This window comes from Podarcis pityusensis (assembly GCF_964106645.2).
Source record: "Podarcis pityusensis genome assembly, chromosome: 7".
In the NCBI taxonomy this organism is placed as follows: Eukaryota; Metazoa; Chordata; class Lepidosauria; order Squamata; family Lacertidae; genus Podarcis; species Podarcis pityusensis.
The window spans coordinates 63486620-63511951 of NC_138031.1; the positions used below are offsets into that span (position 1 = coordinate 63486620).

At 41.2% G+C, this 25332-nt stretch overlaps 1 protein-coding gene across 1 annotated transcript in view; it reads left to right on the forward strand.

The window, feature by feature from the left end:
- Window positions 1–11180: 11180 nt before the first annotated feature.
- LOC308481833 (uncharacterized protein) overlaps window positions 11181–25332 on the forward strand; it is a gene marked incomplete at its 5' end in the record, with an annotated part of 142920 nt that continues 128768 nt past the window's right edge. Inside the window, 4 exons of the mRNA XM_081014538.1 lie at window positions 11181–11267; window positions 12733–12799; window positions 13117–13293; window positions 22976–23062. Coding sequence (XP_080870664.1) covers window positions 11181–11267; window positions 12733–12799; window positions 13117–13293; window positions 22976–23062 — 418 coding nt within the window. The remainder of the gene's footprint in view (window positions 11268–12732; window positions 12800–13116; window positions 13294–22975; window positions 23063–25332) is intronic.

Here is a 25332-nt window from a genome sequence, read left to right on the forward strand (position 1 = left end):
CAAAAACTGCCACAGCAGCATGTGGACAGCGCCATTAGGAAACCCAGTTTACTTGTGGGCTCCCGGTGCTGATGGCAGGACCCCAGCCATTTCCCTCCCCTGGCCATTCAGTGCGTGCAGCAGCCAAATGCAAACTAGTCATTGCAATGTGTGTGTATTGATATATACAGTCAATGTCAACTAGGATATAGAGTAAAATAACTGGGAGTAATGAGAATGTATAAACAAATAGTCTATGTTGTTTCATACTGACACATATATGACACTAATCCAGGAGCCAATGCCAGAGGCAAGGGGAGTATGTTATGAACTACTTGAGGTATTCCTTCTGGGACTGCTCATATGGTATGATTTCTGTCTCATTGCTTTCAGACAGACTGATCTATTACCAACAGTAGCTGTGTTTGTGGAGGTAGATGTGGAAAGAGGAGACCAGTGCAGAAGATTAAGCTTCTCCTACCAGGATTCCCCCCCCCCCCTTCAGATTTGTTTAATTGAAGGCCATTATGAAATAGGAGAATAAAGTATTGGTGTGTTGCACAAAATTTGGTAACCCAGAGAGAGATCAAGATATCTCAATTGCTCTTTAAAAAATATACTGTCCAGCAGCAATATGATTTTAATGCCTTCATCCTAAACTTTCAGTTGTGAATTGTAAAATGTATGATTTCAGACTTCTAGCCATACTTAGAAGTTGAATCTTAATTACATTATGATAATTATATTTGATTTCAAGTCTGTTTGGACAAGATCTAGTTAATTTTCCATATTTTTTAAACAACAACAACAAATGCATAAAATAATATATGAATAACATGTTTCAAGATGTGAAATTCTAATTACTGCATATGTGCATGGGAAATCCATGTTGTTGTTTTTTAACAGTTCCTTTTCCTCCTGGATTTTTATAGTTCTGGATTATATTCATGGTGTCTTCCAGTTTTAGATGTGAGCCTGACTTTATGTTCCAGATATGGAGCAGACTCACTGGTAGCCTTAGGCAAGTCACCATTTCTCAGAGTTGGTTCCTCATCTTTTAAATTGCATTGAGAATGATCTGAAAAGATGAATGAGAAAAAGGCTGAAAACTTTGTGCAGTAATAATAATAATAAGGAAGTTATATTTACACTTTTGCTATTAATAACAGTAGAAAACTACTCTCAATTCCTTTGCTAGTTCCATTTGCAATTTCAACAACATACAAATTCTAAGTAGAAAATCCATGACTGAGACTGCATCCATACAAATGAATTATCTGAATATTGTATTCCCCCCCCTGCAATCTGAGGGAAACATTTGAACTGTTGAGAGAATGAGAAATGGGGAGAGGGGGAGCCAAGGTATAATTCCAGTGCACTTGTACATTGTACCCATGGTTTGCACAATGTGCTCATTTTGTCCAATTTTTATTCTAGCACAGCCTTTCCCCATCCTGGGTACACTCCAGATATTCTGAACCACTACTCCCAGCATCACTAGCCAGCCTGGCTATGGTCAGGGATGCTGGAGTTGTAGCCCAACAATTTCCAAGAAACCTGGATTGAGGAAGGGTGCTCTAGTACATAGTTTATACATTCCTGTTTACCAAATCGGCAGTGGCGAAGATACTGAACGATGTATCACGAAGTTCCCAATTTAAACCTTCCCTCCGCCATGAACTCACAACTTAATCTGCCTCAGTCCTCCTTCCCCACATCTGCAGCATGGGGGAATAATATTGCCTTACCTAACAGGGCTGTTGTAATATATCAAATGAATGCATGTGAACACTTGTAAGTGCCATATAGATGTTTGCTATTATTGTGCTATCCAGCTGTCATACTTGGAGTAGACTTATTGAAATCCATGAAGATAGGAACTATGCCAATTAGTTGCATATATACTACTACTACTACTACTAACCAATATAATATATAGCCCAAAAATCACCATTCTCCTAATGATTTGCAGTGTCATATTGAAGTTAGCACTTCTGAGAAGCTTTGCAATTGCTGTCCATGTGGCACAGCCTCTCTGTTGTTTCAAACTGCCACCGATTGATTAGTTTGCATCATGCACCAGTCTTGGGTCTCATCAGGAGTGTAGCAAGGGCACCTTCAGACAGTCTGTTTATTGAACATTCATTCTGATTTATTTGCACACAGGTTATTCAGCACCTGCTGTTCCTTGAGCATCCACCCTGATCTGTTTGTGCAGAGATTATGGCTTCTTGTCAATCGTTACCCTACACTTTCTAACACATTCCCCATCACTTTCCTTACTGCAAACAGTCTACATTTTGGGAGGAAATAGTTTTGTTGTGCAAGAACTCTAGAATGCTTTAATCCACTTTAATCATGCAAACCTTAATTTGCCGGAGGAATGTCGTGGATCGCTGTCCCAAAGTTGTTTCCCACTCAAAATTGCTGTCTTGGTCTGTTGATAGTCATTCATCCACATGCATGTTATATTCACAGTCATAGCACTGTGTGGGACAGCACTGCAGGAGGTATGGAGCAGGCATAGGCAAACTCGGCCCTCCAGATGTTTTGGGACTACGACTCTCATCATTCCTGACTACTGGTCCTGTTAGCTAGGGATGATGATGATGATGATGATATATTATTTATACCCCGCCCATCTGGCTGGGTTTCCCCAGCCACTCTGGGTGGCTTCCAGCAGAATATTAAAATAGAACAGTCTATTAATGGGAGTTGTAAACCCAAAACATCTGGAGGGCTGAGTTTGCCTATGCCTGGTATGGAGAGTAGTGTGGGCGTTTGGGGTGGGGTGGGGGTGGAATCCAAGAGCCAAAGCAGCAGGGCAACTTTGAGTCTTAACTAAGAATGCACAATGACCAGGCCTAAATTATGGCTACCACTGCATGTGCATCTGCTCTGGGGGATTTTTACTCTTCTCTCCACCCTCAAAAAAAACGGGGGAGGGGGAAGCATGCTACTTCTTATGGCAAATCATAAATACATTTTCTTTAAGTCCCCTAAGTTTTACTATATTTTATTCTGTTTTTATTCTGAAATGCTATTGGCCTGTGACAATTGGCCAAGTTACAGGGAACCAGGCAGAGGGCATTCTTGGTAGTGGCGCCCTCCCTGTGGAACGCCCTCCCACCAGATGTCAAAGAGAACAACAACTACCAGACTTTTAGAAGACATCTAAAGGCAGCCCCGTTTAGGGAAGCTTTTAATGTTTGATGTATTACAGTATTTTAATATTTTTTTGGAAGCCACCCAGAGTGGCTGGGGAAGCCCAGCCAGATGGGCGGGGTATAAATAATAAATTATTATTATTAATAATAATAGCAAATCCATTCCATGAGGGAATAGCTTTCCAAGGAACACAAGCCCAAAGCACCATTGCATTTGCAGAACTAGTTGTGAAGCACTTTGCCTCTTGGTTTCTGTGTTTCCAGAACATCCAGTGCACACCATATGCTGAAAATCCACTTTCTAATGGTAATGCAAGTGGATGCCACTTGCTGTGCCTGTCAATGTTGCCACATATTCCTTGGTATTCCCTATCGTGCCAACTTTCACTCTTGCTTAACTATTCCCCTCCTGATGAGATTGTGCCCCCACCCCAAGAACCAAGAAATGGCACTATCTCAGCTACAGCTTTGTTAGGACTGCTTGGAAGAAAGACACCCTCCCCCCCCCCCATCCCTAGTATTGTTGCTGCCTTTGGCGATATCTTTCTGAAGTATTCTCTGCAAACAGAACTGCTTAACTTAAATTAGGACGAGGTCAAATGTGTGCAAGCTGAATGATCATTTATTTATCTAGGCTTTTTTGGTGTATGTTTTCTCTTGCAGGCAGAAGGACTTCTTTGTTTCTGTTTGTGCATCTCTGAGCAGGGGGGAAAGCCATGGATAAGGAGGTAAGTGATTTCATTTCGGGGGGATATTTAAGATAATGTTGCTCCGTAATATTTTTTTGCTTCATAATATTATTCATAAGAGTGACAGGGAGGAAGCAGGCAGGCAGGCAGTTCCCCTTTTTCTGTTACTGACAAGTGAAGGGGATGATTAACGAGAGTTGTAGACAATGTACTAGTAATAGAGAGAGGGGGGCCCATAGAAGTTAAACAAAAGTGCCTTCAAGAATTTAGAGTATTCCCAGGGATCTATAGTAGAACCTCATTGTGCCTGTCTACTGTTTCTATTTTTGATTAGATTTATAAACACAGCACCACATATTTTCATGTGGCTTTGTAGCCCAGGGGCAGAACGAGATTGACTGCACTGAAACTGTGAGGCTTGTGAATTTCGGGCAAGGGACGGAGTGAAATAAGTAGTGTAATTGTTTTTGTGGAGTGACCGTGGGACCTCCTCTGTTCTGAATTACACATGGTTCAACCCTTTGACCTAACCAACCTCGGCAAAGCCTGGTAGATCTCCTAAAGCTGTGCTGAAAGGTCCTATCAGTGACATGTTGGAACATTATCTGTCATGCGAGATGTGTGCCAACAACCATATTAAACTACATTAATTACTACCGAGGCCCACATTTGTGACAGTCTCAACTTCGCTTACCCCCATCGTCATGTTGCTTATTGTTCAAAAAGGACGTACAAATGGGCTGTTTGTTGAATCGGAATACGGCGACAGTGTTTTATTTTAAATTGCACTTTTGGAGAACATTCATACTGGTTGTGCCCTTGTTCTTTTACACCAGTGATGATTTTTGTGATGGGGTGGGGGAGGGGGAAGAAAAATGTCAGTAATAGGTTAAAGAACTCTCAGGATAAGAACAGCAGTAGCATAGAAAGAGTTACATATTCTATTGCTTGCATTTTTTGTGCATCAGAAGTTTGGTGTGTTTTTTAAAGTGAGAAAATGGTATAATAATTTTACAATGAACATGCTAATTCATTATGACTGTTTCTTTAAAAGTTTTTTTATGCCAGTTTCCTTAGAACACAGTGTCAAGAACTCAGTTTAATTACTTAGAATATTCATTGTGTCTGATAATTTATATACGTACGTGAATGTGTGTACCCACATCCTAGCAGGGCAATGCATTAAAGATATCCAGCGTAAGTATATAAGGTGAAAACCTTAGCTTGAAATAGGTTTAATTTGGCCAAGTAATTTTATGATGAAGCTTAATTGTTTAACACTACACTGTATACAGGAATGTATAGGTCAGCTAAATCTAGGCATATATGTATTATATTCTGTGCTATGGGACCACAAACATTTTTTAAAAAGGATTTAGCTGTGGCTCTTTTGTCATACAAACTTTTTTTTAACAAAACTGATGTTGCCTTTTATTTTCCGCTTGAGATGGTGCTAGCAAGTCAGCTGCAAAAAAGAAAACAGCAAAACTACATTTGACCCCACCAAGTGTCATTCTCATTAGCAGTAAACCATTTGCTCTTCTTAAAGCAGGCAGGTGCAAATTGCAAGCTGTTTCACTCTGGCTGTTATTCCTTAAATAGATGGAGTAATAAGGCGAGGATTGGCAGGTTGGTGGGAGGTTCTGTCCCCACCTGCATACAGGAAAGTCTTAATACTGTTGGACCAGGAAAATGCAGGAATTAAAATACAGCAGTTGATGTACCGATACAATTGAGCTGGTTTAACAGAAGGGATATGCGCGGCGTTGTAAGATATTGTCCATATTTATCTAGGGTGAGTTCTGGAAGCAGAGCTCTGTTTTATGTTTAAAGGCGAAAGCTCTCACTGAAGTGAATGAAAACAGAAGCCAACATACCTGTTCCTGTTTACCATCATTACACTCCTTAGAGCATTTCAGGCACTATTAAGTTCCTGGAATCCTACCAGATTGACAATATATTTTCCAGCTACCACAACTCTCTTGGCTGTATTCAGACAAGATCCCAAAGGCGAGGAAGACTGTGGGGCTGGGGGAGGAGGAGGAGGAGGGAGTCTACGGATGAATCTGCTGAGCTAGTTTGCTGATGCTTCAAACAGTTGTTCATTTTAAGGACACCTCATTTAATTTCATGGAAGAGACACAGCATGCCAGCCTGTGTCTCAATCTAAGGTATGCATTTCCTAAAAGGAACTAAAACTCTGTCATTCCAAAGGCACTCTTCTTTTTGACTCCTAGCCTGCATAGGGACTGCTGTCTGGAAGTGGTAACTTTAACTTTAACTCTAAGCCTGCTGATGAGGTCTGTCTGTATGATCTTCGCCAAGCAGATAAGGGTAGGGAGACAGCTCAGAGCACAACTTGTTTACAGCGGGACAGGAGAAAACAGCAAGACGCAAATGTGGGCTGACGTTTTCATGAAGCACAATGGGTTGATCACAGATTCAATCTGACTGCCCTGAACTGAGCGATGATCCGTACAGTATGCAAAATTCACTTTCTGGCTGGTCTGTGCCCACCAGCTTCGCAGCAGCTTTTGCAGAACCCCTGAGCCATGGCTTTGAGTGGAACCAGAACTGAACACGGCTTTGTTGTACCCAATTCCTTCTGACAACAATCACATTCTTTTAAAAACTTCATAGGTTTTAGTTGTCACTGGTTATAAATGAGGATTGTTGTTGTTGCTGCTGCTGCTGCTGCTGCTGCTGCAGCTGCAATACTGGCTGTGTTCGCACATAGACATTATTACCGTGTTCCAGAATCAGTTTTACGAAAGCATTCCATTCGTTTCAGTGACACAAGATCCCCAACAGAAATAACATTGGGTTGCTTTCTTTGCTGATTAAACTGTGCAGAGACGGCCTCGTCCTTCGAAAGGATTTCTCTCTCCTTTTTAAAAAACAATTTCTAAGTCATCATCACATTCAACTTATGAGTATTTAACACAGTGAGTGGGAAAGATGTCAGAGTGTCCCCTTAAAAATATGCGCTGTTAATTTAAGGAGGGAGAAAATGGAAATCATCATTACATTTAAAAAAGACTTGAAAAGCGTCATACAGCTGCATTAGACCTATAAGACCCAGAGAAATGGGTCACTGAGTCAACATCCTCTCTGCAGCAAGCACATGCACGTGTTTTTGTGTGTGCTTTTTTAAAGGATAATTTTTTTAATTGTTGAATCAAATTGCTGGGAGGGGGCAAGAGTAATATCAAGCCCTCTGCTTCTCCTGCCACCATATTTCTCTTCCTTCTTCCCACCAGATGTAAAATCCACAGTATACTACAAGCAAAGAGCAGAAGAAAACAAAAGTGTTCCACACCAAACAGATAGTTTCAGGTGATTCAGTCAGCAGTGCAAATTTTAAAAAAGGAAAGCGTGGGAAGATTTCACCAAATATTCTTGAAGGTGAGATGAAATTCTGAAATAGAACTCCCTGCAACTTTAATTTAGATTTCTTCAACATGAACACTGCCACCAATTCCCTTGGAATGCCATTAAATCTTCCTAGTAGCTTACAGAATTGGCTTAGGTTTGAGATTGACACGAACACCGAGGATCAAACCAACTGTTAACTAAGATTGTTTGTTAAGGAGCTATTTTGTACATAAGGAAATGCTGATATGTACATTGGGGTCTTAGATAGATAGACAGACAGATAATTTATTACGGTCAAAGACCAGCTCGCATTGGGATCTTAAGTGTGCTTGATTAGCCATTCCAAAGACTCAAGAGATACTGTTGAAGACACCAGGTTCCAAGTGGCTTTTGCAACAAGCTGTATCCCAAATTCACTCATTACCTAGTCCAGCCATTGGATACATTCTGCCTCTGCCACACAAGCTCAACTGGTTATATTTCTAGATGCTTGGATAGTTCAGTTGATTTTTAAAACCTGCTTATCTAACCTCCTTCTGGCAAGACCTTTGCACAGAACCTTTGCACACAATCACTGGCTCTTTTCTTTCGAGCTTCACCAGCTAAGTACAGTTTTTTTTAAAAAAATAAAATTATTGTTACAAAATTGTACACACATAGATGATAAAATATGACATGACTAACAAAAAATGGGTCACTAGGGGTGTAGAAAAGTACCAAACATATTATTTCATAGTACATAACGATGAGGTGGTTACAGTAAACCAGTAAAATGAATTCTTCAATAAATCAACTTGGAAAACAGAGTAATAAGAGAGAGCCAATGAGTAGCGCCTGCTTTTCTACACCACATTGCAATATTTGTTGTATTCCTCATCCATGTGTTGTTACATTTGTATATTTAATAAAAACATACCATACAGTGTAAAAAAAATCTTTTCCCCCCTTTTCCCTTGCCATCTTCAATTTTTGCGACAGCTTTCCCCTTATGGCCGTTTACCAGAATATATTATACCAGTGATCCATATTCATTAACCACAAGGTTTTTCCAAGCTCTGGCCATTACCTTTCTAGCTGCTGTTGATGAATATGTTATTAATTCCTTACTTCTTAATTGGTCCATGTCTGAAGTATATAAATTAAGGCTAACCCCAGAGTTTTGGGGGTTGTCCGAGCTGTAATCTGAGATACCTCTTTAAAAACTTCCTTCCAAAATTGTTCAACTTGAAGACATTCCCAGCACATATGTTGGTATGTACCTATAATTTGGCATCCTCTCCAACATAACAGAGAGCTTTTGGGTTTTCTATAAGATAAGCACCTTGGTGCTAAATACCACTCCTGCACAATTTTTAGTAAACAATTCCTAGTAGTTGCTGAGATTTATATGGTGCTTTTGTCCATACATTGTTCCATTTATCCTCTTCAATGTTTCTATCCCAATTTAATTCCCACCAGCTTTTTATATGACAGTCTGGGGGCTAAAACTTTTGCCTATTTCCCCCCATGATCTAGTGCCCCACCAAGCTCATTCTGCCCTCGGCAGCCCCCACCTGCCTCCCTTCTTTCTTATATCCAGTTTAAAGGATGGCACTGGCTGCCAGCAAATGGAGCTAAGCTAGTTGGCTCTGCCTTTCATTTGTTGTAGCGCCATCTACTGTTGGTCTTCCAGCCTTCTTCCCTACCAGTCACAATCAGCACCAGCCCCTGTTAATCCTGCTCCTCCAGTGCCTGAGGCCTATTCCATTGTCCCAGCAGCAGCTATTAATTCCTTTTAAAACAACAACAACCCAGATACCTTATTTATGTGTCTCCTACATGGCACTGAATTTGTCTCTTCCTGGTTGCTTCACCTCTGGAGAACGTCTCAGCCTTTGAGGAAGCTCAAATGCCAATGATATTTAAAAGTCTCATGCTGTAAATCTAGGCTAATGTTCAGTGTGATATGTAAGGCATTAAGAATGCAAGTCAAGTATCAGTATTAGTTAATTGTATTTGAATAGTTCTTTATGACAGATCATAACTGTGAAATGCAATGAAACAGTCTATTTGTATAAAAATTAGCAGTATCCTGAACTTTTATTTTTTTAAAGCAGGGATTTAAAGCCATGTAAACAAAATTTGGCAACTGAAGCTGATTTAAGACATTAAATGCCACAAGGTTAATGACACCCCCAAAGCATTTGGAAATATTAATCTTTCTTTTTCTTTCTTTCTTTCTTTCTTTCTTTCTTTCTTTCTTTGGAATGACTAAAATAATCAGAGAAGCCAACTATTTTTCTCTGTCTCTTATTTGCTTTATTGAATACTTATTTAGTGTTCATTAAAGAAAATGTGTGTCTTAACCTGCCTGTCCTATAATTTACTATCACTTGGATTATAGTTTAATTATTTTGACAGAGTATTATTTGTGACTATGACATACATCATTTTATGCTTTCTCTCTCTACCATTCAGAGAGAAAGACAGAAAATGATAAATGATAATAAATATTTTAATTGTTCCATTCATGGCGGCAATTTTGAGGATGCATAGGATGTCATTTTGTCACAATCTGGCATTGAAAAATAAGCACTGCACTGAAAAGTATAATAGCCCTAGCAGTTTGTGAGTTTAACTTTTCTATTTAGTTACAAACATCATACAATTTATTCTGGAGTGAACTCATGAAATTTGTAATGTGTCTGTGGAGTGGACAGTTTGCAAAGCCTGTCTACATAAAATAGATCATTGGTGGGGAGATGGAGGGGAAGGGTCTGTTGGCAGCTCTTGGGTAAGAAAACCTCCATGGATCCTCTTTCCTGAATGTGCCACCCTCTACCTTACTGCTGTTGATGCTGCCCATTTGTTTTCTCTCTTCCTCTTGTCCCAAGCTGCCCAGAAAATGAGGGCAGGGAGCTCTTAGCTGCTGCCTGACAGGGGCAGGAGTCAGGAGCATGTCAACAATAAATCACATGAGTAAGTGAAGTTAACTCTTTATTAGAAGAAACAAGGGCAGCTCAGACCTAATGGACATAGCAACTCTTCTCGGTTGATCTTGCTTCTATGAGCCAGTTGTGGAGACTAAATGTTCCTCTCTTCTCACAGCTGCCCAAGTCTCCTCCCCCAGGTACTTCCTAAGCAATCTGAGACTGGACCAGTGCACTTGTCTATGTTCCTCCTCCTTCATACCACTTCTGGTTCTGGGAGACCAGTAGGAAGGGGAGCTTGTCGCAGCAGGAGGGGGAGATGCCCTGGCTTCTTCATTTGCTTGACACATCTTTGCTTCTTGCCCCCCCCCCCCGCTTCCGCTTCTGATTCTGATTCTGGACTTCTCTGCCATGGAATCTTCCTGCTCACTAAACCCTGTTATCTCTTTAGCTTCCAACACTTCCTTCTCAGTCTTCTCTCTCTTCTGCCTCTGACCACTCATTGTCATCCCACCGCCAATCCCTGGGCTCTGAGCCTTCTTCCCTTGGGTGTTCCCCAGCTGTAGCCTCCCACCATCCCGCTGCGTCCAACCAGTCCATGACATCGCCCCTCCATCTCCTTGCTCCCATCTAGCAAAGATGGCAGGGAAGCAAGCAACATCAGCAAGGAGCAGGAAGAAGACCAGAGAGCTCATTGGGCTGACAGTGGACTCTCTGTTGAGACATGGGTCTTGGCAGGTGCCTGAAGCTGCCCACCCCTGATGCTGGCCTTTAGTTTGTTGGATAAATATGAAATTTCCAACTTGCTACCATCTATGATTGCCACCTTTAAGCTAGTAAATTATCCATGCAGCTCAGTGAATCAAGATAAGGAGGACCAATGGAATCTCTTTACACCTTCCTTCTTTCCTTATAAGGTACTAGCAGCTTTGTACTCAGTATTGCTCAAGAAGTCTAAGAAACAGAGAATCAGTGCAGTTTTGAAAGGCTCATTCCACCATCGAAATGATTCGAAATGGGGATGATGGGGCTTGTACTGTGGCCAACATATTTTCCAGCTGATGGAGAAGTTTGAGATGACTCCTGTGTCTGACAGAATCTCTCAGCTCCCACCTTGGGGAGAGGAAGATGGCATAGAAGAGGACTGGGTGAGCAAGAGATTCGAGACACCTCACTCCTGCTTTCAGCTCACCACTAGTTGGAACGCACATTCTCTGCTCACTACACAAATGCCTTAAAATGCAGTGAACATGTGTCCAAACCACTTCCAGCGCTCTATAGAATTGATGACAATTTTTGCTCTGAGTGTTGACCTGCTACTGCCATTCTGAACACCTATAAAGCCCTTCAGAATGTTCAAAATGAATCACATACATTACCCCAGCAATCTGTGCAAGAACTCTATAAGGTAGGCCAGTAACATTATCCCTATATTTTCAGGTTGAGACATGGTGGTTGGCTGAAAGTTCTCAAGTGAATTCTTTGGTTCAGGACTATTCTTCAGGGTAGCCCACTTTTGTACTCACATACTTATTATTTAGAAAGTTTTGCACGCATACGTTTGCCCCAGCTTTTGAAACTTTGTCCTGAAACAATTTAAGTTTGTGTATTTAATGCATGATTTAAGATGAAGCTAGCTTTTGGGCTCCAAGTACTAGTGATGACAGCAAGCCCATTTGCTTAAACTCAGATTTTCCTCCAGTCATATATTAAGCAGAGGTGGGGGTACACTCTTGAGAGCAAAAATGATACAGAGGTGAATGTTCCTGCACCCCCTGCCCTTGGGATTGCATGTGTGTATTGAATAGTCCCTAGACAGATGGGTGACTATAAATGATGAAAGCCAAACAAACTCATCCATCCTCACAGCTTCTCTCTAAGACACTTTCCTTCCAGCTGGGCTCACTTTTGATAGTGGAGAGCAGCAGGGCTGGTGGTTGAGAAAGAGAAATGGCATTAAGGGATACACTGTGCAGAAGTCAGCCACGAGCAGAGGGAGGCTTGCCCATTCTCATCTGCACACTGTTTTACATGCCATTGGAGCTGCTTCTAAGTACAGTTTGAGCATTTGCAATAAATCTGGTTCTCTAGATAAGTCTTGTCCTCTGGTTTTTCATTGTTTGGGGTAAAGTATCCAAAAAACCAGCATTTTGGGTGCTTTTTCTTTTGCTAATTTTTACAAACACTGTGAGGACACAAGTGATAACCATCTTTGGCACTGGCAACAGGAATCTGAAGAAATAAAAATGCATTTACCATTATAAGCAACAGTTGATGCTGTTTCCCCCCTATACCCAGTTCAGTTCACCGAATAGTGAATCCAAGGTCAAGTTTTCCTTTGATGAAGAGTCTTTGTCTTAATTATAATACAAAATAATACAAAAGGAAGTATTTTAATGTGACCTTCATTTGGCATTTGTCTTAACTTTCCTTCTCCTGTTTTTATTTAATTCTTCCACTCTGTTGTTCAATTAGTGTTTGACCCCTTAGCGGAGATGTAAATTAAATGACATTTCAATGCCATCCCATATTTAAAATACTGTGTTAGTTGTGGATCATAAAGGGTAATCTTCGTTCTTAAGCTAATTTATTCATTTAACAATTTCCCTCCAGAAGTTCCAGCAGAAGGCTCTGAAACAAACTAAGCAGAAGAAATCCAAGTCGGCTGAATTTCTGATGGGTGAGCCTTGCTTGATGAGTTATTGCTCATAATTTGTGTAAGGATTAATTAACTAATTACAGACAAATGGCTGTGGGCAAAATTTTGCTCTTGCTTGTCAGGGTGCAATTTGTAATTATTTTAATCATTTATTCTCCCCCCCTCCTTTTTATATAAAGAGTTAATTTTAACCTAATTCTGTTTTGGTGCCGTTTGATGCTGATAACTCTCAAGTCTTTCAGTAAAAGGAATTATTAGAAGGAATTTTCTGCTTGTCACTGTTTTGGGCGCTCCTCTGACCTTGCTGCTTCTCCCCCCCCCCCCTTGCTTCCCAATAGGAAAAGACGGGAGAGTTGCAGCAGAAGGCATTGCAAATCCAGCTTTTAACATCAGCAGCACAGATCTTTCAGCATATCAGGCTTCAGAGGAGGAAGTTATTAGACGTGACAAGCCGGGTAGCACCCTTGCAGCTCACCAACAAAAACTCAGGCTGCAAGCCCAAGCTGAACCAAGAGGTGAGCTTTCACTCTTGATCACCATCAGATTGAGTGACAGTGGTTATGCTCTTGATCTAACCTGTGCATTCCATGGTGTGTATGAGACATTCCATCCTGATGCATTCCAATAGAAACCTGGGATGCTAAAACTGGGAGGGCAAAATGATTGCTGAAAACATCTGACATATACACGTTTGAAGATCTTTCTTCCCTCTCCTCCTTTTATATTCACATCCTGTTCATAATTATTAGGGAAATGCATGGTGATCAGTGCCAGAATAAGCTTCATTGAAAAGTGCCCTCTTCTGTCTTGCCTTAATATTTATGTTGCGTTAAAACTAAGACAGCACTGAATTCAAGAATGCTGGCTCCAAGATTAGAGGGAAGGCTTTTTCATTAGGCAACAACCACGTATAATCCTTTCCCAGCTATCACCTGAATGCTGTCTGTCAACCAATATTTCCCCCTTAATTTATTCTGTTCTTTTTACCTGTGTGTCTACAAAAGCTTATCACCTCTCATCTACTATAGTAATAGAAAGCCAATGATCTTTTTTTCAATTACAGTCATACCTTGTGTTATGTTTGCTTCATGTTGTGGCTTTTCAGGTTACGAACACGGCAAAGCCGGAAGGGTTTACTTCCGGGTTTGCCGTGCGTGTGCATGCAGAAGCAATCTGCGCACTATGTGCAGAAGCACTCTACCGTGCTTTGCACATGTGCACTAGTGGCGCTCTACTTATGGACTTTTCAGGGTGGGATCACATCCGAAGGTAGAGGTACCACTGTATAGTTTACTAAGTTTCAATATTTTTAACATATACAATCAAAACACCGTTTCATCATTTCTCTTATTTTTATCAACTTCCCACCCCATTTTCCATGGAGTTTTTGCTTCTCCCCTTCTGCTGCACTCTTATCTATTAAATCATAACCACAGTGTTATAATCCAAGAAAGCCAACAATCTTTTGCTGTTGTGACAACAGTGACTTCTCCTTTAGTATGAGGCCCTTGCATTTAAGTTTCCAAGTTTCATGCTTAGCATTGTCCTACCTCTGTAATTTCGGCTTGCCATACGTCAGGAAAATTCCTGACATGTCCTGGTTCCTGGGTGTAAAAATGGCGTCATGGGGAAATTTTGCTGGAATGGCAATATGTCAGGGAAAACCCAGATGTATGGCAATGCAAGGAAAAAGCAGCGGAAACAGCTCAAAAACCTTAAAATCACTATTTTGGGGGTAGGTTTCTCCCCCAAAAGCTCAGCATTTTGTGTTTTCCCCTAAAAAAAAACCTCAACAACTTTGCGGGTGTCAGGAATTTTACTTTTTGAAATAAGGCAACCCTACTGTTATTGCCATATTGTTTGCTTGTTCATTTCTTTAGTCTTACCTTCTTCTGTTAAAGAACAGCTTGCATAGGGTTCACAGGTGGTCTCCATCCTGGTACTGATCAAACCCAGACCCACTTAGCAGCAGCACAGTGGCTGGGTCACCTGCCCTTAGGCCAAGGGTGGGAAACCTGTGGCCGCCCAGGTGTTGCTGGACTTCATTTCCCATCATCCCTAGTCAGCAGGCCATCTGTCAAAGCTGATGGGAGTCCAACCAGACCCAGAGGGCCACGAGTTTCCCCTATCTCTGCTTCCAGCCATGCTCTGAATTTCAGCATGCCCGATGAGATTTGTGAATTAATATGTCCATTTCATAGGGAGAACCACCTGGAAAAAGTTGCATAATAGCATTGAATTGACAGGTACTATATTCCACCCCACCTCCCGCACGTTTCCTGATTTGACTTGCATTCTAAGAATTAATTTGTTTTGAAATGATGTATTTTTAAAACTAGAAAAATTCCCATGGAGAAGCAGAGCACTAGAAATTGTTAGTTTATCCAGTTCTGCATAGTCCATTAATTTCTTGAAAGACCCACATTGGCTCCCAGTACGTTTCCGAGCACAATTCAAAGTGTTGGTGCTGACCTTTAAATCCCTAAACGGCCTCAGTCCAGTATACCTGAAGGAGCGTCTCCACCCCCATCGTTATGCCCGGACGCTGAGGTCCAGCGCCGAGGGCCTTCTGGCGGTTCCCTCATTGCGAGAAGCAAAGCTACAGGGAACCAGGCAGAGGGCCTTCTCGGTAGTGGCGCCCACCCTGTGGAACGCCCTTCCAGCAGATGTCAAAGCGATAAACAACAACCTGACGTTCAGAAGACATCTTAAGGCAGCCCTGTTCAGGGAAGTTTTTAACGTGTGATATTTTACTGTATTTTTGGTTTCTATGGAACCCGCCCAGAGTGGCTGGGGAGGCCCAGCCAGATGGGCGGGGTATAAATAATAAATTATTATTATTATTATTATTATTATTATTATTATTATTATTTCATCCTCCATTCTTCAATCGTCGGTAACTCTTCTTGTTTCCATTTTTGGGCCAATAATATTCTTGCTGCTGTTATTGCATATAAAAAGAGCTTACATTCCTTGCTATTTATATCACTCCCTACAATGCCTAGTAAAAATGTTTCTGGTTTCTTTACAAATGTATATTTCAACATTTTTTAATCTCATTATATATCATCTCCCAGAAGTTTTTCACCTTTTTACATTCCCACCACATATGGTAAAATGTTCCCTCTTTTTCTTTACATTTCCAACATTTATTATACAGGTACTATATTCTACCCCACCTCCCTCACGTTTTGATTTGACTTGCATTCTAAGAATTAATTTGTTTTGAAATGATGTATTTTTAAAACTAGAAAAATTCCCACGTGGAAGCAGAGCACTAGAAAATGGACAAGTAGACCCAATGCAATTTTTGCTTCCGGGGGGAGCAGTGATTGAGTGAGAGTGGAGGTGAGGTACCAAGTACATTGCTGGTGCCAAACATATTGCTCTGCTTTCCTTTGAACCACATCAGCGAGGATGAGAGGGGGAGGATCTCGTTGTCTGGGCAGCCCAGGACCTCCACACACACTGCCCAGGCCTGGGGCCCGGGCAGGTCACTTTGGTGCTGCTAATGCAGCAGTTTGTCTTCAGCCCTGGAGGTGCAATCCATTGTCTCTCAAGACAGACGGATTCCAGCAACAATTCCTGGGGAAGCCTATGTTCAGTTGTAGTCTTAGCCATTGCACCTCTATCATCTTCTCTGCTGAGTGAGAGAAGCCGTCCCAGTTTCTGATTTGATCCCGGAATGTCCCACTTTCCCTTAGGACATCCCTATTTTCATTGGAGAAATGTATGCAAGGGTATGGAGTTATCCGACCTCTGAGCTGCCTGAAGGCAATCCTGTGTAGGGAAGGTTTTAAAAAAATGTTTTTATATATGTTGGAAGCCGCCCAGAGTGGCTGGGGCAACCCAGTAAGATGTGTGGAGTATAAACAGTAAAATTATTGTTATGGAATGGGACGTTCCTATTTTCATTGGAGAAATGTTGGAAGGTATGACATCCACAGGGATGTGGGTGGCGCTGTGGGTTAAACCACAGAGCCTAGGACTTGCTGATCAGAAGGTTGGTGGTTCGAATCCCCAAAACAGGGTGAGCTCCCGTTGCTCGGTCCCTGCTCCTGCCAACCTAGCAGTTCAAAAGCACGTCAAAGTGCAAGTAGATAAATAGGTACCGCTCTGGTGGGAAGGTAAATGGCATTTCTGTGCGCTGCTCTGGTTTGCCAGAAGCAGCTTAGTCATGCTGGCCACATGACCTGGAAGCTGTACGCTGGCTCCCTCGGCCAATAAAGCGAGATGAGCGCCGCAACCCCAGAGTCGGCCATGACTGGACCTAATGGTCAGAGGTCCCTTTACCTTTATCTATGATATCCACACACACCCCATCAATATGATACTGTGTTACAGTCAGCCCCCCCCCCCGTCCCCAGTTCTGGCACCTCTCAGGTGGGCACCATTGCCATTATAAGAGAACAAGGGAGGTGTTCGTGGTGAGTTCCGGCACCTCTTTTTCTAGAAAAATAGCACCGGTTACAGGGATTCCTTGCCCTTAAGCATGTCTCAGGTTCTGTCTGGTTCCTTATGGATTGAAATTCCAATAGTTAAAACGGCTGAATCGAAACCGCATTATTGAATGGTGCTTATTAACAGGCTCAGTTCACACCAGCAAGTGTTTTCTGAGCCATTCAACACACAGCATTTCCCCAGGAAAGCCAGCAGGTCTCACACTGGCACAATGCCCTCTGCTGCCTGCAGTAAAAAAGAATTGCCAACAAAACGACACTGTGCGTGCAGCATCACATGTGCAAACAGGAGCAGATGCAGTCAGTTTTCCAAGGAGAGGAAAGGGAGGGGAGAAGCAGGGATAGGGAAGGAACGTTCAAACCATCCTAGACAGACGGGAATTGAATCTGCTTAATGCTCATGAACATTATCCGGGACCTGTCAGCAGTGACAGTTTTAAAGCAGAGCTAAATGTGGAGATAGGCACATAGCACTGAGACAGTACCACTCCCAGTTGCATCTGGGGACTAACCTGTCTAAAAGCTGCCTCACACCACGAAATATACTCGGAGTTGAGTGTGGATTTCATGCTCTTTATTCAGCTCATAGTAGTGAGGAATGAATGTTCCCTCCAAAATATCTGCTTTATATACATTATTTACACAATGGGCCGCATGTGATTGGCTAATTCCGGGATTCTCCTGTAGCCAATCAGGCTGCGGATTCACTTCCACCTGGAGCTGGATTGGGTGGCTCCTGCGGACCAATCATACTGCTGCATTGTTCTAGGACCAATCAGACTGCTGCATTCTGAATCCTATTGTTCTAGGACCAATCAGACTGCTGCATTTTGGATCCTATTGTTCTAGGACCAATCAGACTGCTGCCTTTTGTTTCCTATTCAGCTCAGTACATAACACACCAGAATCTGCCTGCATCTGGAAAACCAGCAGGCCAGGTAAAAGGTGAGGTGCAAAGCCTTCTTCCGCCTGATACACAAGCCTTCCAAGCAGAGGAATTATGAGGCATTAGGTGCATTCAACAAAGTGATTTCCCTCCTTGCACAAATTCATTGCTCGATTCCCAGGTTATATGAGGGAAGTCAGTTAGCCTTTGCACACCTACAAACACTGGATGTTGGGTGCATAAGCCCTCTCAAATGTTATGGCCATGCATGGATGTCCAATGGGACAGGCATGCCTAGTGTGCAAGGGGAGCCAACGTGGTGTGGTGCTTATAGCGTTGGGCTGGGAGACCAGAGTTCAAATCTCTACTTGGCCATGAAGGTCACCAGGTGACTTTGGGTCAGTCACTGTCTCTCAGCCTAACCTACCTTGCAGGGATGTTGTGCGCATTAAATAAGGAGGGCCAGAACCATATACATCACCTTGAGCTCCTTGGAGAGAAAGGGGGGATGTAAATACAATAAATAAGCAAATAAATAAATTGGATCAATTGGTATCTGGATTGGAATGTGGTTATTGTTATGCTTCTCCCAACACAATAGAATGGTCTTCTTCTTCTTCTTCTTCTTCTTCTTCTTCTTCTTCTTCTTCTTCTTCTTCTTCCACTAGATTTTTAAATGAGATAAAAACCACAATCTGGTTAACTCTTGCAGAACTTAAATCTTATATGCTTAAAACTTGATGAATTTCCATGCACCTACTCCCCTATGGAAGGAGGATCTTTGCTAGATCAGTGTGTGAGCTGATTGGACTAACTACAGTAAGGCATCAGTCCTAACCCCACTTACCTGGAGTAAACCCTATTGAATTAGGGATTGCTGGATTTTCCTGTAAGATGGAAAGCCGTCTTGGAAATATTATTGATGAAAGCAACTCCTGCCTTTCATGGAAATTGTCTTAAGAAGTTTTCACAGTCTTTCTCGACAGCTTGCTCCATGCAAACTGAAAAGCTTAGCTTGTTGATCCTTAGACCTTGTCAAGTAACACCAGAGAAAACTAGCCCTGTTTCATGTATTCAGCCATCATGTGAGAGGAGATAGCATATCCAAGAAGAAGCAGTTTATATAATTTTTCCTAAATAAATCAACTCAGAAGACCGTTATAAAACTTTTAAATTTCTTCTCAATCACAAAGGGTTTTTAACAGAACCCAGAACAAACTGCTTAGTTTTTTTTAAGCACATTTTAGGTTGAGGCTCTGGTTTTCTTTCTTCCGAGCCAACGAGAAGTACAGGAAGCGCCAAATAGCTCAGGTCTAAATCAAAGAAAATGTTTGCAAGTGTTCCTAAAGCTGCTTCTGTGTAATGTTAATGCTGTATTAGCATTTAGCTTAACTGCCTGATTGTATGTGTTGTGTAAAGAAGCAGAACACAAATTTCTCAGTGGACCTCTTCATTTGCATGTTATATGCTTTCGCATATTTCCAAAAGCAAGTGAGTAATTAGTTCCCAATCTATTCATGAATTCACATAATTAGCAAAATGCTTTTGGTGCTTGCTTAATAGAGATGTTAGTGTATTTAAAAATTTTAAGGAAACAAACAACAAATCAAAATGGCTTCATTTGCTGAGCCATTTCTTGGGTTCCATAGTATTTCCTTAAAGAAAGTGGACCTTTGGCAATCAACATATAGTTGTTTGTTTGCTTTTTTAATGTAGGTATTGAAGCCAAGCCTTTCTAGGAACTGCATAAAGTGTCTGGTCTGAAAGCTGTCCTCTCTCAACCCAAATGCATATGGTTATCTTATGGTTACTCAGCAAGAAGGCAAAGGTGCTTTGCACATACTCCAAGAGTTTTTCCCCCCTCCACATGTTGGAGGAGAAAAAGAGGTTCTGGAGCTGAGCAACTAACTGCTCTAATAAAACCATCTGACAAACAGTTTAAAGCTTCCCTAAAATGTGTGGTGCCCAGGAGTCTTCTCAGTCCCTGCCTGAAACACAACCCCAAGTCATATACCTAAGTCATACCTGTGAGGTATGAGTGTCACCAAAAATGGCTTTCTCCATTATCAAGGCTCCAAGTTTCAATTGATAAAAGCAAGCAGTGCTCATAGGAGCTTCCTAGTTAAATGGTTGCTTCCCAAGTCAACACCCTCCTGTTCCCCCTTAACACAGTGTTGCTGGTGTTGATATAACTATCCCAAACATAAACTAAATCAATAAACGCTGGGTAATGCACGCTAAAATGTATTCTGCTTTACTTTATTTCATTTATCCCCTTATACCAAAAGTCTCATGGTGACTTACAATAAAACAAACACTACAAATCAAATGCAACAGATGTTTTTAAAATATATATTATGTCAACAGTAGCTAAAACACTCCAATGATCGTATAAGAATTCTCAATATATTAATCAAATCTATGTCTGGCTAGCTACCAGAATAACCAGAAACTGACATAGGAAGATGCCTTACTCTGAGTGAGACCCATTGGTTCATCTACCTCAGAATTGTCTACACTGATTGACAGGGGCTCTCCAGGGAGGGAGAGACAGGGAGTCTCTCTCAACCCTTCTTTGAGATGTTGGGGATTGAACTTGCGACCTTCTGTATGCCAAGCGGATGTTCTGTCACTGAGCCCATGACTCAGTAGAATAATGCAAGAAGAGTGATGAAGACTTTCTTTGAATTTCAGTGAGACAAGACACGAGGTTTTGTCTAATTTTGCATTGCATCTAATATCTTGTGAGAAAGCACATAACTGATGTTGAGTATGGATTCTGCTGCCCATTGCATTCCAGTACAACCAATGAAATGATTTAGAAGCCCTTGAATGTATAAATAGACATACTGCACATGGATCTGGTGAGATGTGCTCAGGAGCAATTTTCCAGATGAACATGTGGTGCTGGATAAGGAAGAGGAAGTGCAAAAGAATGGTACTCACATGGTTCTTGGTGCTGAACAAAGAAACCCAATGCTATTGCCTATATTTCATTTTAATTCAGATTGTTACTTAAAAAAAAAACCACTATAGGTTAAAAAGCATACTATAGTTCAACATGATTGGCTGAGGATGTATCCTAGGCCTGCTTCTTATGCAGCATTTGCAAGTCCATGTATAGGGATGGAGAACTCGTCCATAGATATGCATTCACCATTTTCTCTTTTAACACCCAAGTGAATTATTCTGCCAACCTCTGAAAAAGAGCATGTTCTCACAGTGCTTTGTGCTAGAGGAAAACAATTACACTGAATAAGGTAGACTAGCTCTGTTATTGCGGTACATAAGACTTTGATTACATACTGCCAAGATTCATACCAGCCTAGTAGTTGTTGACAGATAAAGTAACAAAAATGAAACTCATTTATTTTTTCTTTATTGAGACCTCAAGGTAAAGCAAATTTTCAGGTCTTGTACTTACTGCATGGAAAGAACAGAGCCTGACAGTCAAAGTGTGCTGGTCCAGAAATCTAAATTAAACCTAGTTTCATATCAGAGTTTCATTTAGTCTCTGAAAAGGAGCTGCTGCCTGGATTACTTTTTTTTTTTTTAAAAAAAAGATCTAAAACAAATATACTGTGGATTGCTGCAGTATGCCTTGGATATGTTATCCCTGTCACATGTTTGATTCTTGGAATCCCCCACCCCCTTAAAAATATAATTGCAGTGTGGTGTATTTTGGGGGCGTTTTCTGCAAAGCAATGCATGTATTCGTGACAACAACACACAAAAATGTGGTATTTTAGAGGAAGTTGCTTTGCATAAATATTTATTAGGCAAATTTGCTTTACAAACATTGTGCGTATAAGGAAATATGAACACTAAACTCTTCCATGAGGATTTATTTATTTACTTAAAGATTGCAAACTGATGTGGAAATGTGGAGAACTGAATTTAAGATTGGAAAAATTAGAAATGGAGGGCAACCTACATCAGATTTGACCATCCCTGTTCTACAGGAATGGGGGTTCCTGCATGGATGTCAGCACTGAAAGCTGCTAGGAGTTTAGTACAAATATGACCTGTCACAATCCCTTCTTAATGGCCAGTATCCCTGTGTACCAGTGGTGGCCCCTCTCCGTGACTGGATCAGGTGCAGCTCTCCACTTGCGCCACTAAAAACCCCTCTGGGCACAAGGAGCCCTCTTGCAGGACTAGAGCATGGAAGCCCATAAAGAGAATATTGTGTGCCAGCAGCTGTATTTCCTTTTATCAATTTCATTACTTCCTGCAGCACTTTGTATGGCTAGCTATGGAAATTGAAACTGCTAAATGAGTATTTTTATTTCATCAAAACCATTCTGCGGATGCTGAGCCCAAGTTAATACAATTGCTGTTCAGATTAATGAGGCAGCGTTTGCAACATCTCCTCTGTAATTAAACACTTCCATGGCTGGCAATAGCATTAAAGATGCACCAGATGTTGAAAGCTCAGTGGTGAAACTTAAAACTGTTAAAATTGAAGGGGGTCACCTGTGAAACACAATCTCCTTAACAGTCACTTTCAGAGCCCATCTCAAGAATAATTTTGGTTTAGGATTAGGTTTTAGGTAGCTTGCTTGTTTCTTTCTTTCTTTTTATCAACCTATCATCTACATTTGAGAATTTTCTCATTAGGTTCTGAGCAAAAGTAACATAAACTGAACTTGTTTCCAAAATTACCTTTTCTGACCTTTCCCTAGATGATAATTATGAAACCAGTCAGCTTAGAAGACTTGTTTTTTAAGAAATCTTATAAAGTAGTAGCAGAAATGTCCCTCTTGTGTGCCGGTGTCAAATTTCAAAATTAACATTTTGGTTCATGTGCTTCTAATAATCACTGACCCTTACTTCATGTACTTTCCACAGGAAATGAATGCAGCAGAAATTACTTTGACCCTCTGATGGATGAGGAAATAAACCCAAGGCAGTGTGGGATGGAGGTCAGCAAAGAAGGTGAGGTGGAATTAAGTATGTAATTTTTGTGTCAGAATATTCTTTCCCATTCATGGAAATGAGGTGACAAAGATCACAAATTCGGTTCCATTTAAATATCCAGCTTACAATTTAAATTATAAGTATTAGCCGCTCTAAATGTGATGGAAAGCCTTGGTAGTCTTTGATGAAGGACAGTGTGTTAGCGGGCAGATACAAGCAACTCAATGTGGCCTGGCATTCTGCTTACAGGTTGTGTTTAAAACTGAGTTTCATGAGTGCAGGTATAGAGTGGAAAAACACCCACCTAAGCATATGAGTTAATTAAAAAATGTTTAAAATACCCGGTCAAGACTAGCATAGCAAATTGTATAATTTCTGCAGGCCTGGCTTTGAATAACGCTACTGCAGAACTAAATTATTTTGACTGTGTGGGTTCACAATCAGGATTTTGTTGAGAAAAGACAACAATCAAGTATTTTCCTAGATTTTAAATCTCACGATGGGGGATGTTATGTAGAACAGGTAGAATAAGTGTCTTAATTGTTCTCTTTTGGAAATTTCCTTTTGTAATCCAGGTTTGGTTAGATACATTAAAATAAAAATGGGGTCTTTTTTAAAAAAAGACAACCGTGTGAATGAGAGACAAATATGATCACACAGGGGAAGTACAGGAAAGACACCTAGAAAGCAAGCACAACTTACCGTACATCATCTTAAATTAAACTGGCATAAAATATGCCAAATCCAAACTCCATTCAGTAGCAGGGATACTGTCGGCTGAAATGACCTAAACCTGCCAGAGGGAAAACAAGCCTTTAGCATCCTTTTGCCAGTGTAATTTCAGCTAGGTTGCCAGGTCACATGACTCAGCAGAATGTAGTTAGGATCCAGTATAAGTCCTGCCCCGACCAATCACTGACCAATCACTCCCCAAGAATGCCCATTTTCCAGTGTGTGTTCTGCCATTCCTGGGATAAGGTAGTTACGCTGGGCTGGGGTTGAGGGCTTATACTGGTGTAGCCTGGCTGACCTAGGAAACTGCTGGTTGAGCCAAAGATCTGCCACATCCTAACTTGTTCATTCTGGAGGATCTAGGGTTGGATTGTACCACTAGATTGAATTGCTACCTATATGAGGAAAGCCGAAAGAAAATCTCTTCCCATTCCAAACTCAATAACTCACTTCTACGGTCAACCAAACGACACACAATTAAGATGGATAATGCAAAAAGTGGGTGTGAAACATATGGACTTCCATCATTGACTGTCTTGTTGGAGGCCCACCCTTGTTATAGAGGTACTACTTCTTGATTTCTACCAGTTGCTGCCCTTATACAATAGTTTGCAGCAAGAGATCCTTCCTTCAGCACACCCCAAACTTCCATGTTGCCAGTCTTCAAATCCATCAGTCAATGATGTGCCTGTTAACTTATATGCAGACACACAAGCACACAGTATTTCCGTTCCTTGGGCATATAATAAAGGGTGATGTGAAACAGAAGGAACAAAATGGCCAGTGTTTCCAAGTTGACATGCAGAGGCTAAGGCCAATTTGTTCTTGTGAACAGGTTCCACGTGACCTTTCCTTGCTATTCCAAGACACAATTTAATTATCAATTTAAATCCAGCTGAACCATATCTCTACCAGCTTAACAGAGAGCAAGAAATGCCACCCTAAAGATGTTCAGAACTTGCCTTTATAAACCTCCAAAGGCAGGAATTTCCCTTGTTGTGGTATAACTCAAGGCCACCACTGTATGTGCCCTTGATATCTGAATGTGACAGATGGACCTTTGAAAGCCATGATCTTCCTTCGCAGTGAAGCAAGCCATATGGTTCAAAGGTCTGCCAGTCTATCTTGCCATAAAATGTGCAAATACACAGAGACTTAATACAATAAACACCCTAAATCTTCCAGGAATGTTATCAAAGACCCATTCAAATATTATTAACTTTGTGTCCACAGCCTGTTGGAATGGGAGACTGAACAACGTAAGATGAATATTAAACATTTCCTTGGGTTGTTATGTGGAACAGACAAAAGCCCTTAGAAAAGTCCGTCCAATTTGTTCCTTTTGTTTGACTTAATATATTAGGTCTCCCTGTGTCTCGGGGAGCCATAGCTAAATGGCTGTCTTTTTGAATTTCTCTTACCATGTCTCTGGCACAACTGTCACTTGAAAGCCATGTGGAAGTCCAATTTACTAAGGGTATGCCAGCCACGGCAAGCAGCCCCAGGTTGGTTAAGATCTACAGAACCACAGCACAAGACTGAGCTTTTCTTTATTC